The following is a 16,089-nucleotide window of genomic DNA, read 5'->3' as shown; positions in this document are numbered from 1 at the left end:
GTGAGAGGTATCTGAAGTGAGAGGTATCTGAAGTGAGAGGTATCTGAAGTGAGAGGTATCTGAAGTGAGAGGTATCTGAAGGGGACAATCAATTTGTTGAGAGTCCCCAAAGATAGGAGTGTGTGACACGTGTCCCTGCTCGTAGGGTACATGTAGGCACTAGAGTAAGAGGCTGCTTTGGAGCCTAAGTGAACCGTAACGTGCCTTCCTTTCCCGACAAAAGAAATAAACAAAACAAAAGCACTCTTCTTCCTTTCCCCCTTCTTCCTTTCCTTTCTTCCTTCTTTAACTTTTGGCAACTCCATCACTGTTATTTGCTTACTCGTGTCAACACTGCATACGTGAAAATGGCAGGGAGCATTCTTACTGAGCCAAAGTCAACCCCTAGTGGGTTTATCATCGTGTTTATTGGCCGCAGCAGCGCAGCACCTGGTGAACAGGTGAAGCGAGAATGGTTGCTCGAGACTCTTCACTGGGTAGAGCAAATGCATCTGGAGGAATATGGCAGTCTGGACAGTCGTTCTGTGGACTTTATTCCTTTCATCCAAGGGTCAAACCAACCGCTTCCACTAAGTGGTGTGGTCATGACAAAGCTTTCTGCCGATTTTCAGGAAGCGCGTGCAAATGCTGGCTGCAACGTGTTTTGTGATATCTGGCTGGGACGGGCTAACTACGAGTGATCTGACCCTAGGATTCCTTGGTCAAAAGGCCGAGGGAGTCGATGTCGCCCTTCGATTTTGTGTCGAAGAAAACGATGATGGATCTCGTCGTTTCCATGATGTTAAACTCCGGGATGCATACCGAGTGTGGAGTGATGAGAGCAAATCTCAATGGCTTCAATGTTCCTTTTGTGAAGCAGAGTTTTCTAAACCTTGGAGTCGACACCGACATGTCAAGGTTAGCTGCCTTCAGAACCCCGACAGCGAAAAGAACAAACCGGCAACCAAGCCTCGGAAGAAGCGAGGAACGATGGTGCGAGTGGCAGGCGTCAAAGACCAACCCACTGGATCAGATAATGGGTTGACGCCTTATATGAGTATTGACCCTGCAGATTACCACAAGGCGCCTCGTATCGACCCCGAAAATCCCATGATCTACCGAGGTGAACTTTTTTGCCGGCATCCAGATTGCTCTTCAAAGAAGGTTACTCGGTATACCCAGAAGAGTATCGTCCGCAAGCATTACTGGAAGGACCACGGTATGGAATATCGACAGTTTAGCAAGACACTTGGGGCTTTTGAGGAGAAGCCCCATGTCGATGGCCTGCAATAGATTGCAATCTGTGTGCAGCGTGGCCAGGAGCAAGCTGGCCCTGCACCCGTTTCTCGGAAATGGCGAAACGCTTTTCTGAGAATAAAGCTAAGTCTCGGTCTCTGTTTATTTTTATCTCGTTTTTCTTGCATTTTCTCAGATGAAATTTGATGACGAAAACTAAAACAAAAACCATCAAAGCTACAGTGAAAAAGATCTATCGTTAGATTTATTCGGTGTATACACTAACATGTATTTTTAATAGTGGGGTGAATAGTTGTGCTAACCCTCACCATATTTTTACTGCTGCCGTCGAAAGTCTGACGAGGAAACTCCCAGACTACGGTGGCCCCCCCAGCGATGAGCTCACACCTTAATGCGGTGCTGGGGTACAGTAATCCTGATCTCAGGATGAAGCTAAGATGAGCCAGAGCGATGGTCAGTACCCAATTCAACCATCACTGACCCAATAGGAATCGAATTGGTTAAACCACCGTTTCAAACAAGACCGCCCCAGTCACTACTGTACTAACAGAAGGCCAACCAGCAGATACAATTCCCACTGCCTCGTGAAATTGACTGGAACATTCCTTGGTCAGATTTCATTTCACAAGCCGAGACAACTACCACCGGTACGGCGATCCGAAACCCAACCACTTCGCTGTCAAATACGAGCACTGCGACCGAAACGATGAGCAAAGCTGAAACGGAAACATAAAACGTGGAATGGAACCTCAAGCAGCAGAGACATAAGGTCTGTTGAAAGAAATGTGGATCGGTCTCTCGTACGCCAGCGGACTGCTTGCTCGGAACGTGGTCGCACTTCATACACAATTTCCCCGTCGTCAAGGATCCAATCGATGGTACCGTGAGGAATATTATGAGCATTGATATGCGGAGGATAGGAAGTGGTGCGTGAACCTGTGGATACAGGAGGCGGTGTTGCCGAGCACGTTCATCAAGGGGAACACCTGTGGACAGTCAACTCCACGGCCGCGAATGAGAGGTTCCAGGACCACTTGCAGACCATTGAGCCCTTGAGAATGAGCACGGGCAACACCACGGTTGTCGACAAAGAGATCAATGGAAGGTGGGCCGGGTGACCGATTGATCTAATTAATCAGGAAGTCAACAGGATGAACAGGGACAGCCCTATGTGCATGAGCTGCAACGTGTCTGGCTGCAACTTCATGTTCGCTGTGCACTGCAAGGGGATGATGCCAATCCACGTGATAATGGCACCGGAGTGCATCGACGTACTCGCATTATGCCAAGAACGTGTGTGCTGACATGGGCATGACCTCGTCGATGATCGTTTACAAGTCCACAAAATCGACGGTTCAGGCATAAATATCCATGGTTGAGTATCTATGGAAACGGGTCCATTTAGATCTCCGATTCCCCGAAGGACATTGAGCTGCGGCGGTCTATGACCGCCAGCGCGCCAGTTCAAATCTCCATGCAGTATAGCTTGGAATATGACCGTTTTATACGTCTGAATACATCAATATCGCACCAATTATCTACGTAAGTCAAAAATCCAAGTCGAATTCTTGATGCTTGAATTCATAATATTGGATTATCGATGCCCAAGTTCTCTATAGTCTATATTTGTATCCTTCCATTCTCTACGCTTTGTCTCAACTTATACTTAAATCACATATTATTACACCCCAACGCTAAGTGACGGTAAATTGGGCGCCGAAAAGGCTTCTTTTGACGCCATTTTAAGCGTCCTATTTACCAGAGTACGGGAAAGATAGATTTGATGCCTTAGTGCAAACTGGGGGCGGGCATGTGTCAAACTCGTCCGTTAAATACACTCCTGCCCCTTGCGTTCCTCACTTCTTTTCAACCATCGGAACTGCCACCATTCGATCATGTCCTTAATAAGATCGCACAGCCAGTGGCCTGGAGACATCCCATCCTTCATTCGCCGACACGAAGAACCCGTGGCCCCGGAAAATTTTGATGCCGCCTCTCGTGCATGGAGGCATTTTATTCGTGACCAGTGGGTCGGCGGTGACGCCGCGGATCAACAGAAACGAGCTTTGATCGAACGGTGGGCAACAGCAGACCAACAATTTCGCGATGTATGTCTTTAATTTCGAAAAATTCTTATTTCTCCACTGACGCCAAGACAGAGCTATCAATCCCGAGCACCAGAGGACGAGCCTAGTTTTTTTGAAGGTCCCGAACTTACAGTATGAAATATCTTCTACTATTTGACTTGCGATTCTAATCCAGGTATAGGACCAAAATTGTACAGGAAATGACGTTCAAAATTTCTGCATGGTCTACTTCTGCACTACCGAATTGACCCGCGAGAAAGAAGCCCTGCTAGCCAAGTGTATCTTGAGTTTATTCCCATGGGAAGAAGGCTGGGAATTTCTAGCAGACGAAATGATAATGTTTCTCCCCTTGGAAGATAATCAAGGGGATATTCTCGAGACATTCAAGTTCCATCAAAGTGTCGCCCGACCCAACTTCCTTGATATGCACATGGCGCTCGATGGAACGGTGCTTTTCAGGGACTGCTATGCCAAGCTCATTATCGATGACCGGACCCTTGAGACCGGACTGGGGCTTTGGGTTGAATTCGCAACGAACGGTATCTACAAGAAAGCCTACCGGGCTCAAATGATGATGGAGGAATTCGCCCACTTTTATTGTGAAATCGGTCCGGGAAATCAGATCCCAATAGAGCAGGCGCTGAATTACATCGAGTCACGGGTAATATACCAAGACCGCGATGAAGATGCAGATCCAAGAGAGATCTTGGAGGATGAGCCGTGAGTCTGTCCATTCTTGGTTACGAGATAGTATGTATTAATCGGTGCTTAGAGTCGATATGCGACGGCCGCTCGTGGAAATCTACCGAGGGGGTGAAGTCGATCTAGTGGATGACTATGCGCCAGGCTTTCGCGAGGCGGAGGAGCAGGGTAACGGCTTAGCGATCGGATATGATTTGGAACAGATACTTGCGAACGATGGAAATCCCCTGACTATCACAGATCATGGAAGTGATCATTAGCTAGACTTTACTTATTGCTCCCACTTACTCGGTTCCTTCAATGAACAAAATACCCCTAATGATCAGTTATTGGTTATATTAGGCGCTTAGGGCAGCATCTTATCGACAGAAAGAAGCGATTGGTCAAGAATACGCATCAGGTTAATATTCGAGCGTAATTTTGGCAGGATTCACAGTTTTTGTTTGAGACCGGTATTGAAGAATGGGCACTGTGTCCATCATTTTTTTAATACGGGAATCAAGTTGGAAGAGTGAGAGGTAAAACTGAATTCGAAAGCTACTGTATCACCGGGAGAATTCAGTAAACAGATTTTACAGTCTATCGAGGCTTCGAAGTCGGGGATCGATGGAATCCAGCCTTGATGCATTTAAATCACCAGAATGCTTCACAGTACGTGAGGGATACCTTCGATGATGCTCGCCGTTGCTCCTTGTATCTTTGAGTTGGTGAGAGCGGCTCAGTCTCTGGCTTCTTCGGACGTTCGAGGTGCAGTTTTCATGTCGACCAGAGAGGCTTGGGTGGTTTTCTTTACTTGAGGTGCTCTCAGACTGCTTTGACGACAACCCGAAATAACGTTGTTTGACTGCGCTCGGAGTTCTTCCGGGAAATGAATCGCGAATTCGACTCCATGGCAGTTTTTGAGAGTCTCTCAGCCTCAACAATCGACGATCTTCTTCAACGGTCCACTTCCTCCGCGTGATAGTTTGCCGTGCTTGCACAGTCGTAGCTTGCCAAACAGGATTCTCTAATGCTATGGTGCTTGTTGCAATGATACCATATGCGTGCTGTAACGTTTTAGTTGCAAGTTGAACCACCGCAAGATTTTCTTTGATAATATTGGCATCGGCGAGGTCATCAGAGAATTTAGCCTCAGCAGTACTCAGGCTGTAGAAACGCTTCAGATATCTAATCGCATTCCCAAGTCCGGCAAGATAGTCATCTGCATAGCTCTCTTCGTCATGTAATGACGAATTTCCGGCTCCTGGTTGACTGCGTCTTCGTCGTGACTTGGTCTTTTTCGCCGCGGTTGAATTCGGGTACAGGCGGCCTTTCGTGGAAGAAATCCTTAGATCTTCCAACATTCCCTTCCTTCGGTTCGCGGTGAAGTGCTCGTGATTATTCTCGCCGTTTTGCCTGTTGTGATCGTCTTCAAAGACATCGAAGACTCTTGTTGTCCCGGGTCCATCAAAGCCAGTCACGGAGGGAGTACTACTGACTCGGCAGGAAGGATAAAGCGCAACCTCCTCGGGGTAATCGGGATAACTATCGGTGGCTGATGCATCGTTGTGATAGAGATTGGGTGAAATAGATCGAGAGTGCCGGCCAGTTTCCGATGCTGGGGATATTTTATCAAATCAAAGAGTATCGAAATAAATTCAAGAATTTGACCTATCGAAGTGCTCTACCCTGTGCTCTTCTTGTGGCACATTGTTCTCTATGCTGTAGTATCCTACTCCGCGTCTTTCTCCTGAATCCTTGAGTTCCTCTGCCACAAGGGCGGTCTGGGTATCAGAGCCAATTGAAGAGCATCTTTGCGGTGAGTTTGGTGTTGGCTGCCAGAAGTTTTGATGATCCAGCGTTACCATGGTGAAAGAAAATATGTTTAAATAGAGGAGAGTTGGAATGGACACAATGGACAAGGATAAATGCAAAGAAGGTATCATTGGGGATATTTATAATTCAGGCCTCATTGTCTCTTCACGCCCGTCGCACTATGAAAGGAAATGCTAGAAGATCGGCACGGGTTTCGGCTTCATAGCCAACGCAAGATGGTGATCAGACCACATATGTCATCGGTGCAGCTCCTCGACCCTTTGCTGTGGCCAATTAAAAGGCTGTTCAATCTCGTAGTGGATCGACTGAAGGAAGTGTTCCCAGAAACATTAGCATGATATAGACCATGTGGCGGACTTCTTGCTCGGGATTATACTCGGACCCATGGTCTATATCTCCACTTTGCGTAGCACGGCGTATCAAAGCATTCGAGGTCTATGGTAGGGCACGCGAGAATGTTTACCCGATGGTGTATGATGGTCCTGGGATCGAGCCAGCCCTGGATATAAAGAATCTAAGACCATGAGGGGATTCTTGTTGAGGTTTTTTGAAAGAAAGGCGAAATGGAGCTTGCATTGTGAAAGACAGATTAGATGATAGAGCGTAGAGATGATGAGATGTACGGATGTTTGATGTCACACAAGTTTGAAGATTGGTTGAGTCGACCAACTTGAAGAACTTCGAAGACCGAAACGAAAGTTACTATAGTAACGTGAGAATACGTCATTTCCTAGCTGCGCTTCCAGGAACACGAGTAGGCAGCAGTGCGGTTATCGTCGGAGCATGTGAATGAACGGAGAGGTAGGATGAGATCGAAAGGGCCGGTCGGCCTGAGCATTGGGGTGAGCGAGCAGGCTGCTCAGGGCGCGACTCAGGGTCGCTCAGGGCGGCGGGTTAACTAACTCACCCTGTGCTCCAGGGCTCCGGGAGCCGATCACTTCCCGAGGCGGCAGTTTTACCGTCACCATTATTACATATAGAAAAGTCGGTTAACACATTCAACATCTTTTCCAGAGCCTATATTCTATTTTTTACGGCTAATACTAATAATGGGTGGGAAATATCTCTTAAGAAGTAAGGTTCAAAGGAATGTTTAGAAAGACTCCTAAAAAAACACCAAAAAAGACTACCAAAAAAGACATGGGAAAAGCCGGTATAAGCGGCCAACTATGTCTTGTTCTCTAGTTATACTTCGGACATTAAATTCTTAATACTCACATGTAAATTATCTATACTATAACTCTGCATTAATGCGTACGACGACATAATCGTTTAGTTTAGCTTATTATACAGAAATAGAGCAATCATCTACACAATCGTGCCAAGCGCCCAACACACCCCCCCACCCCCACCGGATAGCAAATTATCGCCCGATAGCAATTGAAAGAATTAGGTATCTTTTGTATAGCAACTCCATACAAAAGGTACATAAGCACAACATCGATTTTTCAATTTTCCGAACTTCGACAGTTCATCACCTCTCCATATCATGAATACAAATTCCGTTATATCAAAGGTGAATCAGCCAATTTCAAGCTTATTGGGGCTAATTAATCCCCTCCAAGAGTACCTAAGTAGCAGCGACTCTAGCCGTTCCTCTCGGGGTGAAAATTGGTCAATTGTGAAGCTTTTGGAGATCCATGGATATGACAGGTTGGTATGGGCGGGGAAGTCAAAGGTAGAGAAGCAGAGTGTTGTTGTGACCTTTTTGGTGTATGAATTGTATGTAGCCTATATGTAGATATATATATTATGGATATAATCTATCCATGGGCACCTTAACATTACGAAACACCAAAATTTCGCTCTGTCCCATTTCATTCGTTGTAAACCGGTCTCACTGCCCGGAAACTACACCATTGGCCCAGAAAGTAGACAGCATAGTCGTCCCAAGCAAAATTGCAGCAAATATGCTCCGGAAATCAAAAATACCAAAGAAATGGACGAGCGGTATCGAATACCGGGGTACGGCAGTTCGTAATGGCCATATCGGATTTTCCCTATAGTAAATTATCCACCGCCCCATTCACCGCCTTCCCCATTACTGCCTCATATCATCTTCATTACTCTTCTCACCTTGATCAACCTCAATAGATGATATAACATTTTTTTCTATGATTAATATCCCTAGAAGCCGGATCCATTTGCTGTCTAATGGCTGTTACTGTTTATGTCACGACTACAAACGGGGCCACACAAGTAGTGCATCCTCAAACTCCAGCAAAACCCGACTCCAGTGGAACTTGTAGTTTCTCAAAGACTAATTACTCTACCAAATTATACACAAAGTAGCCTTTTTTTTAAAATACAACCTCTACACATGTCTTGTATCCCCTTGCTGGATCAAAATTTCTTAAAAAAAATAGGGTTCAAACGTTACTACATGTAGAATTTACATCGGATACATCCAAGTAAGTTCTACGCCCACGCCACGCAACCCACGCCAAAATTATAAACCATATATGGAAAGGAAAGCTTAGAAAGCCTAGAATATAATTAATATGGCATGTATTCAAAATCAGAATGATACTGCCGGCAAAATACGAAGTGGCACACTGGCCTTTATAGCCGCCTTACCCGGACTTTTCGTATGCCCAATCAAAAACTACACAGACAAAAAGATCTGGACGGGCGGCGGATTGAACGCCGGACTTCTCGCATGCAAAGCGAGCACTCTACCACTGAGTTACGCGCCCAAGTGAAGTGGAATAATGATAGATTTGAAGGTAGATGTCGTGGGAAACTGGAGGTTGGGTTTGGGGTGGTGGTATGAAGGGTCGGTGTTGACTGGGCTTGATTTGTTGAATTCCATAATGAAAATGGATATACATGGCTATATAGGTTATCTATTAGATGTTACTAGTCCTAGTATAGTCGCTTAATGGTTTTGATGGCGAGCTCATGGGAGGAAATATTTGATAGATACATATGGAAGATAGCTGCTTTGTAGGGAAGCAAGGTCCCGACAAAAGAGGAGAAATACCTCAGAACTAAAAGCACAAAACGCTAACCATATATGGCTAACATTGATTGATCCATTTTAGCAGTCAATATTGATGGTGTTGTAGTAGTAATTATGATCACATATAATGACATATTTTCACTTAGTTTTTGTATACGGGTTATAATAGTAACTATGTTCTACCATAAAATTGAATAAAAATATAAAATTAATTATAGATGAAAGCGCATTTAATCTTAAGCGGTGCATTCTTTTTTCTATACAAATTGAAGCGATATTGAATGTGGCGATATGGATTCTGCCTGCTTGTTCCGCCCACGGGTATGTTGGGTTGTTTGCACTGTTTGCAGAATCTGGAGCGGGACCCACACAAATACTCTTCCACCAATATCTTTCCTCCTCTCTGTTCCCCTCCAGTACTTGGAATTCTGAATGAAATGCACTCTTCTCTTTAAGAAGACCTGGCTGGTAACATTGAAAACCGAGTTTTGTATGAGGGGGGTAAATGTGGGGAGGAGGACTATAGGTACATATAGTTTTTGACCTTGAGACTAAGTTTCGTTAACCATGGATGCAGGTAATCAGCTGACTAGTTTAATTTCGAACGTATGTACCCTTATAGCAGCCTTGGAGAGATACAGAGTAGAGTCACTCTCGTGCATAGGGTACAATATCAGACATAGAGTTGGGCAAAGTTGCTCACTCAAATACTCGTCTTCATGCCAGGTACGGAGCCGGATCAAACTACTCACTCAAGCGCATGCGCCTTTGGAGTATCGGTGCAGAAGAGATTGTTGTCAAGTCAATCAATAAATAAATAAAGGGTTATACATAGAAAAGTCGTTTTCACAATTTAAGCCCTTTTCTGCCTTTTTCTGCCGTCTACCCAGAAAATATCCAAAAAAAGACATCTAAAAAGACATCTAAAAAGACTAGCAAAAAAGACATGACAAGGCCGTATCACATAGCAAGACCTTCGGAGGAATTGCTAAGTTCAAGATGTAAGAAGAAGGCAGATAGCACACCGGTTAAAATTGGGAAAAACCCAATAAGAGCATGAGCTAAGTTCGAGACGAAAGAGCAAGACAGAGCGAGCATCTAAGAGGCGCTTTACCCGAAGTAGTTTAAATAGGTGTGTAGTTAGTGTTTTAGTAGTGTGCAGATAGTATCTCTCCTATGAAAAGTGGAGGAAAAGAAAGAACTGTAAGAATAGCTTTACTAGGGATTAGGTGACCTATGAGAACTTCAAAGTGTCTAGCCATACAATCTTGTGCCATAGCTATCTTAGATTCGCGCAAGAAGTTGTGTTTTCGTGATGAGATGTCTAGATATCCTGGGTGAAATCCTAAAGAGAAACGCGGGTAAAGGTAAAGGAGAGGAGACTAGTATACATGTAACATGTGAAGTAAGTGGATTATTGTCATTGAATTGATGGTATCTTACCTCACTCTATACAGAGCGAATTGGTTGTGAATGTATGGTATCAGACTCCAACTACTAGCTCTCCATCAAATCCCCGAGCCTGAGAAAAATAATAGCCGCGCTGATTACTGACCACCATCTTCTCGGTGCTCTCCTCAATGTAACTGACATTGAAGTGGGTATGCCCAAATGCCCATAATTTTACTAGCGGACTCTTCCAGACCTCCTGCCCCGAGAGATTGCTAGCAAAGCCCGACGACAGCGAGCTATTTATATGCTTTGGATCAACTGCCCGTTGATCTTGAGTGACTGGGCTATGGTGCGTAAAGACCACAATCTTGCGATGAGGCTCAGAGGCAGCGATATGAGAAACCTGTCCATTTAACCACTGCAAGTCTGCTTCGTGAGCAGACGTGTGATCGTCAACCGTCCAGTTTTTTATGTGGTAAAAGTCATTGAGGCCATAGCTGACGTGCTCCTTATGGGCCTCGCTCACTCGTGAGAAGAGTGTGCACCCTAGGACAGTCACGTCTGGTGAGAGATCGTAGCGGGTTTGATCCAACAAGACGAAAGAACCCATAGTTTCCGGATGTCCATCTTGTTCCGTTGAACGCCGACGATCGACAGACGCCGAGAATTGGTGGAGGACTTCCTTCGTCTCCTCCCACTTTGAATAATAGGGCTCATGGTTCCCTAACAGGAAGAAAACGATTTGGAATTGGCGCAACTGGGTTTCGATGAATGTAATGAAGCCTGCGTCCTTGACAACTCCTATGTCACCTAGGAGGGCAAGATATGGCGCTTTCGGAGAGATCTGGAACACATCGTAGGCAGAGGGATTTTCTAGATGTAAATCCGATAATATCTGGAACGTGGGCATCTGGACCGTACAACGAATGAGGCGAGTTTTCAAGGTTGTTCCTGGATGTTATGGGGACGATATCATCCAACCAGATGCAATTCCAGAGCCCCGCCAGGTGTGGCTAAGTTATAGGTGGCGGTGCTGATATAGTGTGGCGTAACACAGCCTCCTTTTCTCCACCTGGGCAGCGACGGGCCCCAGGGTCATCCCTCAGTTATCTAAGCGCCCGGACACGGATGATCTCATAAGTAGCCCCTCCTTGGCTGAGGGTTGAAAATATATTTATCTCCTTCTCCTATTTCAACGATCCTCATATCCTCTTGTTGTCCTTAAGAGGTGTTCTCGAGCCTTTTGCTACCAGCTTATCAACCATTGTTACAGACACGACGTCATAACTGTGTTATCAGCACCTTAAATTGCGGGCAAACCTTGAAAGACACAGGCCCCTGATTGTGACAGCAACCAACACGATGGCAAGCGCAGCACACGATCCCCGACTGCTATACAGCGTCAATAATATCCGTGCTTTCCATATCCAAGATGGCGAGGAGCAGGAGCTCACGCCGTCCGGTCCTCAAACCCTATCACTGCTAATGGTCCCCACCAACACCGCCACTGCTGGCCCTGGAACAGATTGGCCTGAAGATTCACAGGAAGAGGATTTCTATCTTCACCTATACCTCCCACCTGAGCTCGATATTGCGATACCGGCGACCACACAGATCTTTCACCAACCTCCCGACAGTTATCTGATTCCCCGCTGGGATATGGGTCCCGATTCTGGCGCCTTCATTCGCATCCAGTTCCCTAGCATTGGCACAGGCCTCAGCAATGTGTCTCAGGATGATATTGATACCTTTGAATCCATCCTTGCGCAGTGCACTGCATTCCTCGAGCGCGCCCCGCAGCCGAAGGCTCAGGACTATACTGCTTATAACCCGGCCGACTACGCACCCGGCGAGGGTTATGTTGGAAACCCAGATACAAAGAATGCAGATGTACATGGGAGAATTGTACTCGTGGATGAAGAGAACGGCAGTGTGGTTGGAGAGCTAGGAGATGGCTACAATGTAGTCGAGGATGCCGACGTGAAGCCTGGTTCTAAAAGTAAGTGTTGAATTATGATCATTCTCAATCAGCAATTGACTAATAAATCGAAAACAGGACCGGTAGGAATTGAACTCCCTGCAGAAGGTGCAGGCAATCAAGTCAGCGTCAGCAATGTCTCCGAAGAATACCTAGCGTTGGCCCGGCACCCGGCGTATAAGAACTCGACACTAGTTCAGAGTTCAGCCACGGCATCTCGTTTGATCGTGACTGGATCGACATATTTGGCAAGTGCCATCGCGAACGGCGCGGAGAATTTCCAAAAGAAGACGCAGCCAAATATCAAGCCTCTGAAATTCTCGGACGCTACTCACGCGCGCATCCGCAAGGTCGGCACTTTATCCAACGGAGCAGCAGATATTTCTGCTCGCACAGTCGGACAGGTCGGAAGGGTTGCACAGAACCTAGGTGCGTCGTTGGCGCGCAAACAAGAAGCTGGCCGGAACAAAGGCATCGATAGGCGCAACCCACCGCCAGAATATAAGCCCGGTGTGCTGAACAAATCAATGATCGCATTCTCAACCCTGGCCGACGGCATCGAGCAGAGTGCCCGGAACATGCTCTTCTCCGGTGCCGGTGCCGCCAGCTCCATGATTGAACACCGCTACGGCAATGAGGCAGGCTCCGTCGCAACCAACCTGACGGGTGGAATCAAGAACGTCGGATTGGTTTACATCGATGCCACGGGTGTCAGTCGCCGCGCGCTTTTGAAGTCTGTTGCCAAAGGAATGGTCGTTGGAAAAATGCGCGACGGTCAACAGGTTGTCGTCGGCGGTGGTGACGGCGGCCAGGTTCCAGCTAACGCTGTGGAGGCTGCTTCGGGCCCTTCTGGGTTGAGCGCCCGGGACCCTGTTGTGCGGCGTCCGTCGCCTAACTCCACACCGCCTCCTGCATATGGTGCGTCGGGGACAACGTCCCTCAACGGGTCATCCATGCCAGGGGGTAAGCGGTAAAAATTCGGGGGGCTGGTGGGAATGGCAATTACAGTGCTCGGGGAGAGCGAGATCTCGTATATGGAGATGTTTGGGCTATTTCCATTTTGTGACTTTGGTACGGCGGGCATGATTCCTCATTTTTTTTTGCAAGATTTTGACTAAGGCTTTTGAAATTTCTAGAGTCTTGTCTATTTTACCCTTTTCGATACCTAGGTAGTGACCTCGCATATCCGCAATAAAGTTCCGACCGCATCTTATGCACAAATCCGTCACCACCTTTAGTTTGCGATTCTTCAAGAACCATTGGATAGAATTTGGGTTCTGGCTAGGTGGCACAGCGCCAAAAGAGGGAGAGCACAGTAGACCGTCTTTTCTAGCGACACTTTGATTTGTATACGGAGTACGGAGTAGAGTCAGCAGACAAAATTTGAGGAGGTGAGGGTGGTTGGGTGTGATGTAGGTAATGGCGACGATAGCCATTGGACAGGGTTGCTCATATGCGTTGCCCAGGTTCCGCTGGACGATCTATCCGATATTGATTGGGTGATGGTATACAACGTTGTAGAGGCGAAAACTGCCAACGCATCGCTTGACAGTTGTCCACGGCCCACCTTGGCCCCTTGCCCAATGAGGGTTATCAGAGATCAAATGGTAGTATCAGAGGATTGAAATTATGCCTGGTGTATTAATTAGTTGAAGAAAGTAGAAAAACCCTATAAGACTTCGTCGATTTCGCATCAATTACTGCATGCAGATGGATTGAAATGGAGACAGACTGTGGGTAAGTGGATAGAGTACATGAAAGATAGAGTAAGGTTTAGTGTTGCAGGCCGGACTATTCAGGAACCGCATCATGTACTCCATGTACTCCATATACATCAAGATTTCAAGGTTGCAGTTAAATATGAAATTCCTAAAGTCGAACAAGATCTGCTCAGATCGGGATCCAACCATGGTTCTAGCTATGCTTACCGTGGTTGGGCCGTGGTTCCAGGGTTTATGCCGGTGGCTATGGCCCCTCTTAAATCTGCGTATACAAAGTACTACTCCGTCCTCCGTAGCTTCAAAGAGTTAAAGCCTGAAGCGAAAAAACAGTACTCCGTACGTTGGCGCTAATTGTCAGCTAGGTCAAGCTAGGGAGCTGAGCTACTGCACACCATTCTCACAGCTAATCTCTCGATCTTTGAATCTCACTGGATTGATCTCAAAATCAATAAAATTGCAATAAAAATTTCAAATCAATCAAGTAGATTTAATTTATTTACATGAATAAATTGGCTAGACTAATGAAGAAGGAGAGAAAAAGCGAGATCTGAGCTTCTATTCTGAGAGAGGTTAATAATGACGATCGTCCTGAGGTGTCCACTCTATGAGTATTCGAAACAGCCGGTGCAACCCCCTTTTTTTTGCTTCTTTCTTTTCTTGAAACCGAGCTCTCTAGCAATTTTAGCGCCTAGATCTATTATTATTTCTGTCAAATCCACAGAGCATGTTGTATTTCGTACTCCGTACACTTTTTCTCTCCCTTCTTTAGCACATGCGAGGATCTCTCGGGACTCGAGCCCTTTTTAGCACAGGTTAGCCACTGGCGCAAGGGATTCGCGATCAATATATGGGCAATTAATATCGAATCCACTCGATACGCGCACACAAATTAGTTACTTTGTCTTTGTCGTCACCATCCTGGATGTATCATAACCGCCAAAACCCTTGGGTAGCTAGCCTCGGGTCTATGTATATGTATAGGTTCTCTTTATTTTAGAAGATCTAACAAACATAGACATATTATAAATACTAGTATAATATCGAGGTAGCTCTCTCTCATCGTAAACTTATATGTAATTAAATAGAAATTCAATTTTTTCCCATATGTATCCAAGTGGTCATATCAGCCAAACCCTCATCCAAGGCTCAAGAGCCAAAGACCCGCCTCCCCCAGACTAAGAGAAACTACCACTCGTATCTCACCTCCTCTTTTTCCCTCTTCACCTTCTCCTCCGGCCTTTCTCTCTACCCTTTGGGCTCTTCTTTTTCTTTTGGTCTGTGTTTTTTTTGTTTCTTTGATTCTGTTCTTTGGGGGGTATCTTCTTCCCCCTTTTTCGACTCGGATCCCCCGACCGGTGCTTCCCGTCTTTTTCCTCCCCTCGCGCCCCCTGTCCGCCCCTCAATATCCTATCTTCGACAATGTTCAACTGTTGTCGCAATTGAATCAGAGTTCTGTTGATCAGGTCCGCAATCGCGTCTGAGACATTTGTTACCGCGTTTGCTCGATTTCTTGGACAACGTGCGACCCTAAATCTCAAGTCGTGGGTCTGGACAGAGGGGGACTCTGGAGTACTGCAGTGCAGGTATCTTTAGCTTTCCTTTCGTTTTTCGAGAAACTTGTTGTTTTTCGACGCGTCTTTACACCCAAAGAAGATCGCGACCTGGTGTCCTCGGTGATATTCAGCCCTCATCCAACGGTTTTTTGCGCGATTGGTCGTAAGCTAGTTCCCCCCCATTCCTCCGATCGATCTCCTGCTGTCAGTTGCCCACCCCCCCATTCTTGGGCAAAACGGCACATTTTTGGCGATTATCGATAAGAATCTGGGGAAAAATTCAAACTGACGGATATCTCAATGTCTACAGATTGCGCTTTGAATAGTCATCTGGCGAGTGCGACCGGTCGCCCCGACCTCCCGACTTTTGCCAAACACCCCCGGGAGAACATTGTGCTCCCTCGCGCCAATTGTACCAATCGCAATTGATACTAGAATCTTGTCAACGAGTGCCCGCAGAAGCTGCATCGGACCGTCACACAGCAAGTCTCTTAAGGCTTTGCGCATCTACTAGACAAAGGTATGCTATCAGCCGCAATGCAAATCGCCTCACAGCGCGTACCCATCCTCCGCCAAACCATTCCATTTGGTTAATAGCTTGCTAATTTCCACTAGCCGTTTCTGAGGCCGGTCCCGAACAGCT

At 46.3% G+C, this 16,089-nt stretch overlaps 5 protein-coding genes across 5 annotated transcripts; 3 read left to right on the top strand and 2 right to left on the bottom strand.

Moving 5' to 3' along the window:
• Positions 1–347: 347 nt before the first annotated feature.
• On the top strand, positions 348–1,272 carry N7471_003840 (uncharacterized protein; the record flags this gene model as incomplete). The annotated part of the gene is made up of 2 exons (XM_057276560.1): positions 348–550; positions 612–1,272. The coding sequence occupies 2 exons, from the start codon at positions 348–350 to the stop codon at positions 1,270–1,272; spliced, it is 864 nt and encodes a 287-aa protein (XP_057136170.1).
• A 1,859-nt stretch (positions 1,273–3,131) lies between these two features.
• On the top strand, positions 3,132–4,285 carry N7471_003839 (uncharacterized protein; the record flags this gene model as incomplete). Its single annotated transcript, XM_057276559.1, has 4 exons — positions 3,132–3,344; positions 3,396–3,455; positions 3,505–4,043; positions 4,096–4,285. 4 exons carry the CDS (start codon positions 3,132–3,134, stop codon positions 4,283–4,285), a joined length of 1,002 nt encoding a protein of 333 aa, XP_057136169.1.
• A 312-nt stretch (positions 4,286–4,597) lies between these two features.
• On the bottom strand, positions 4,598–5,872 carry N7471_003838 (SANT/Myb-like DNA-binding domain-containing protein; the record flags this gene model as incomplete). Its single annotated transcript, XM_057276558.1, has 2 exons — positions 4,598–5,622; positions 5,728–5,872. The coding sequence occupies 2 exons, from the start codon at positions 5,870–5,872 to the stop codon at positions 4,598–4,600; spliced, it is 1,170 nt and encodes a 389-aa protein (XP_057136168.1).
• A 4,413-nt stretch (positions 5,873–10,285) lies between these two features.
• On the bottom strand, positions 10,286–11,104 carry N7471_003837 (Ser/Thr protein phosphatase superfamily; the record flags this gene model as incomplete). The annotated part of the gene is made up of 1 exon (XM_057276557.1): positions 10,286–11,104. The coding sequence occupies one exon, from the start codon at positions 11,102–11,104 to the stop codon at positions 10,286–10,288; it is 819 nt and encodes a 272-aa protein (XP_057136167.1).
• A 246-nt stretch (positions 11,105–11,350) lies between these two features.
• N7471_003836 (senescence-associated domain-containing protein) lies at positions 11,351–13,558 on the top strand. Its single transcript, XM_057276556.1, has 3 exons — positions 11,351–12,193; positions 12,251–13,243; positions 13,309–13,558. The coding sequence occupies exons 1-2, from the start codon at positions 11,557–11,559 to the stop codon at positions 13,144–13,146; spliced, it is 1,533 nt and encodes a 510-aa protein (XP_057136166.1). The 5' UTR covers positions 11,351–11,556; the 3' UTR covers positions 13,147–13,243; positions 13,309–13,558.
• The last annotated feature ends 2,531 nt before the right edge of the window (positions 13,559–16,089 follow it).

The sequence above is a fragment of the Penicillium samsonianum genome (genome assembly GCF_028829775.1).
Source record: "Penicillium samsonianum strain IBT 33392 chromosome Unknown utg000003l_segment0_segment0, whole genome shotgun sequence".
In the NCBI taxonomy this organism is placed as follows: Eukaryota; Fungi; Ascomycota; class Eurotiomycetes; order Eurotiales; family Aspergillaceae; genus Penicillium; species Penicillium samsonianum.
This window is presented reverse-complemented; position numbering and strand designations above follow the sequence as displayed.

Excerpts from the sequence above, each read along its gene's own strand:
- N7471_003836 (XM_057276556.1), top strand. The coding sequence starts at position 11,557 with ATGGCAAGCGCAGCACACGATCCCCGACTGCTATACAGCGTCAATAAT. Across the intron at positions 12,194-12,250 it reads CGTGAAGCCTGGTTCTAAAA|GACCGGTAGGAATTGAACTC; the intron begins GTAAGTGTTGAA and ends AATCGAAAACAG.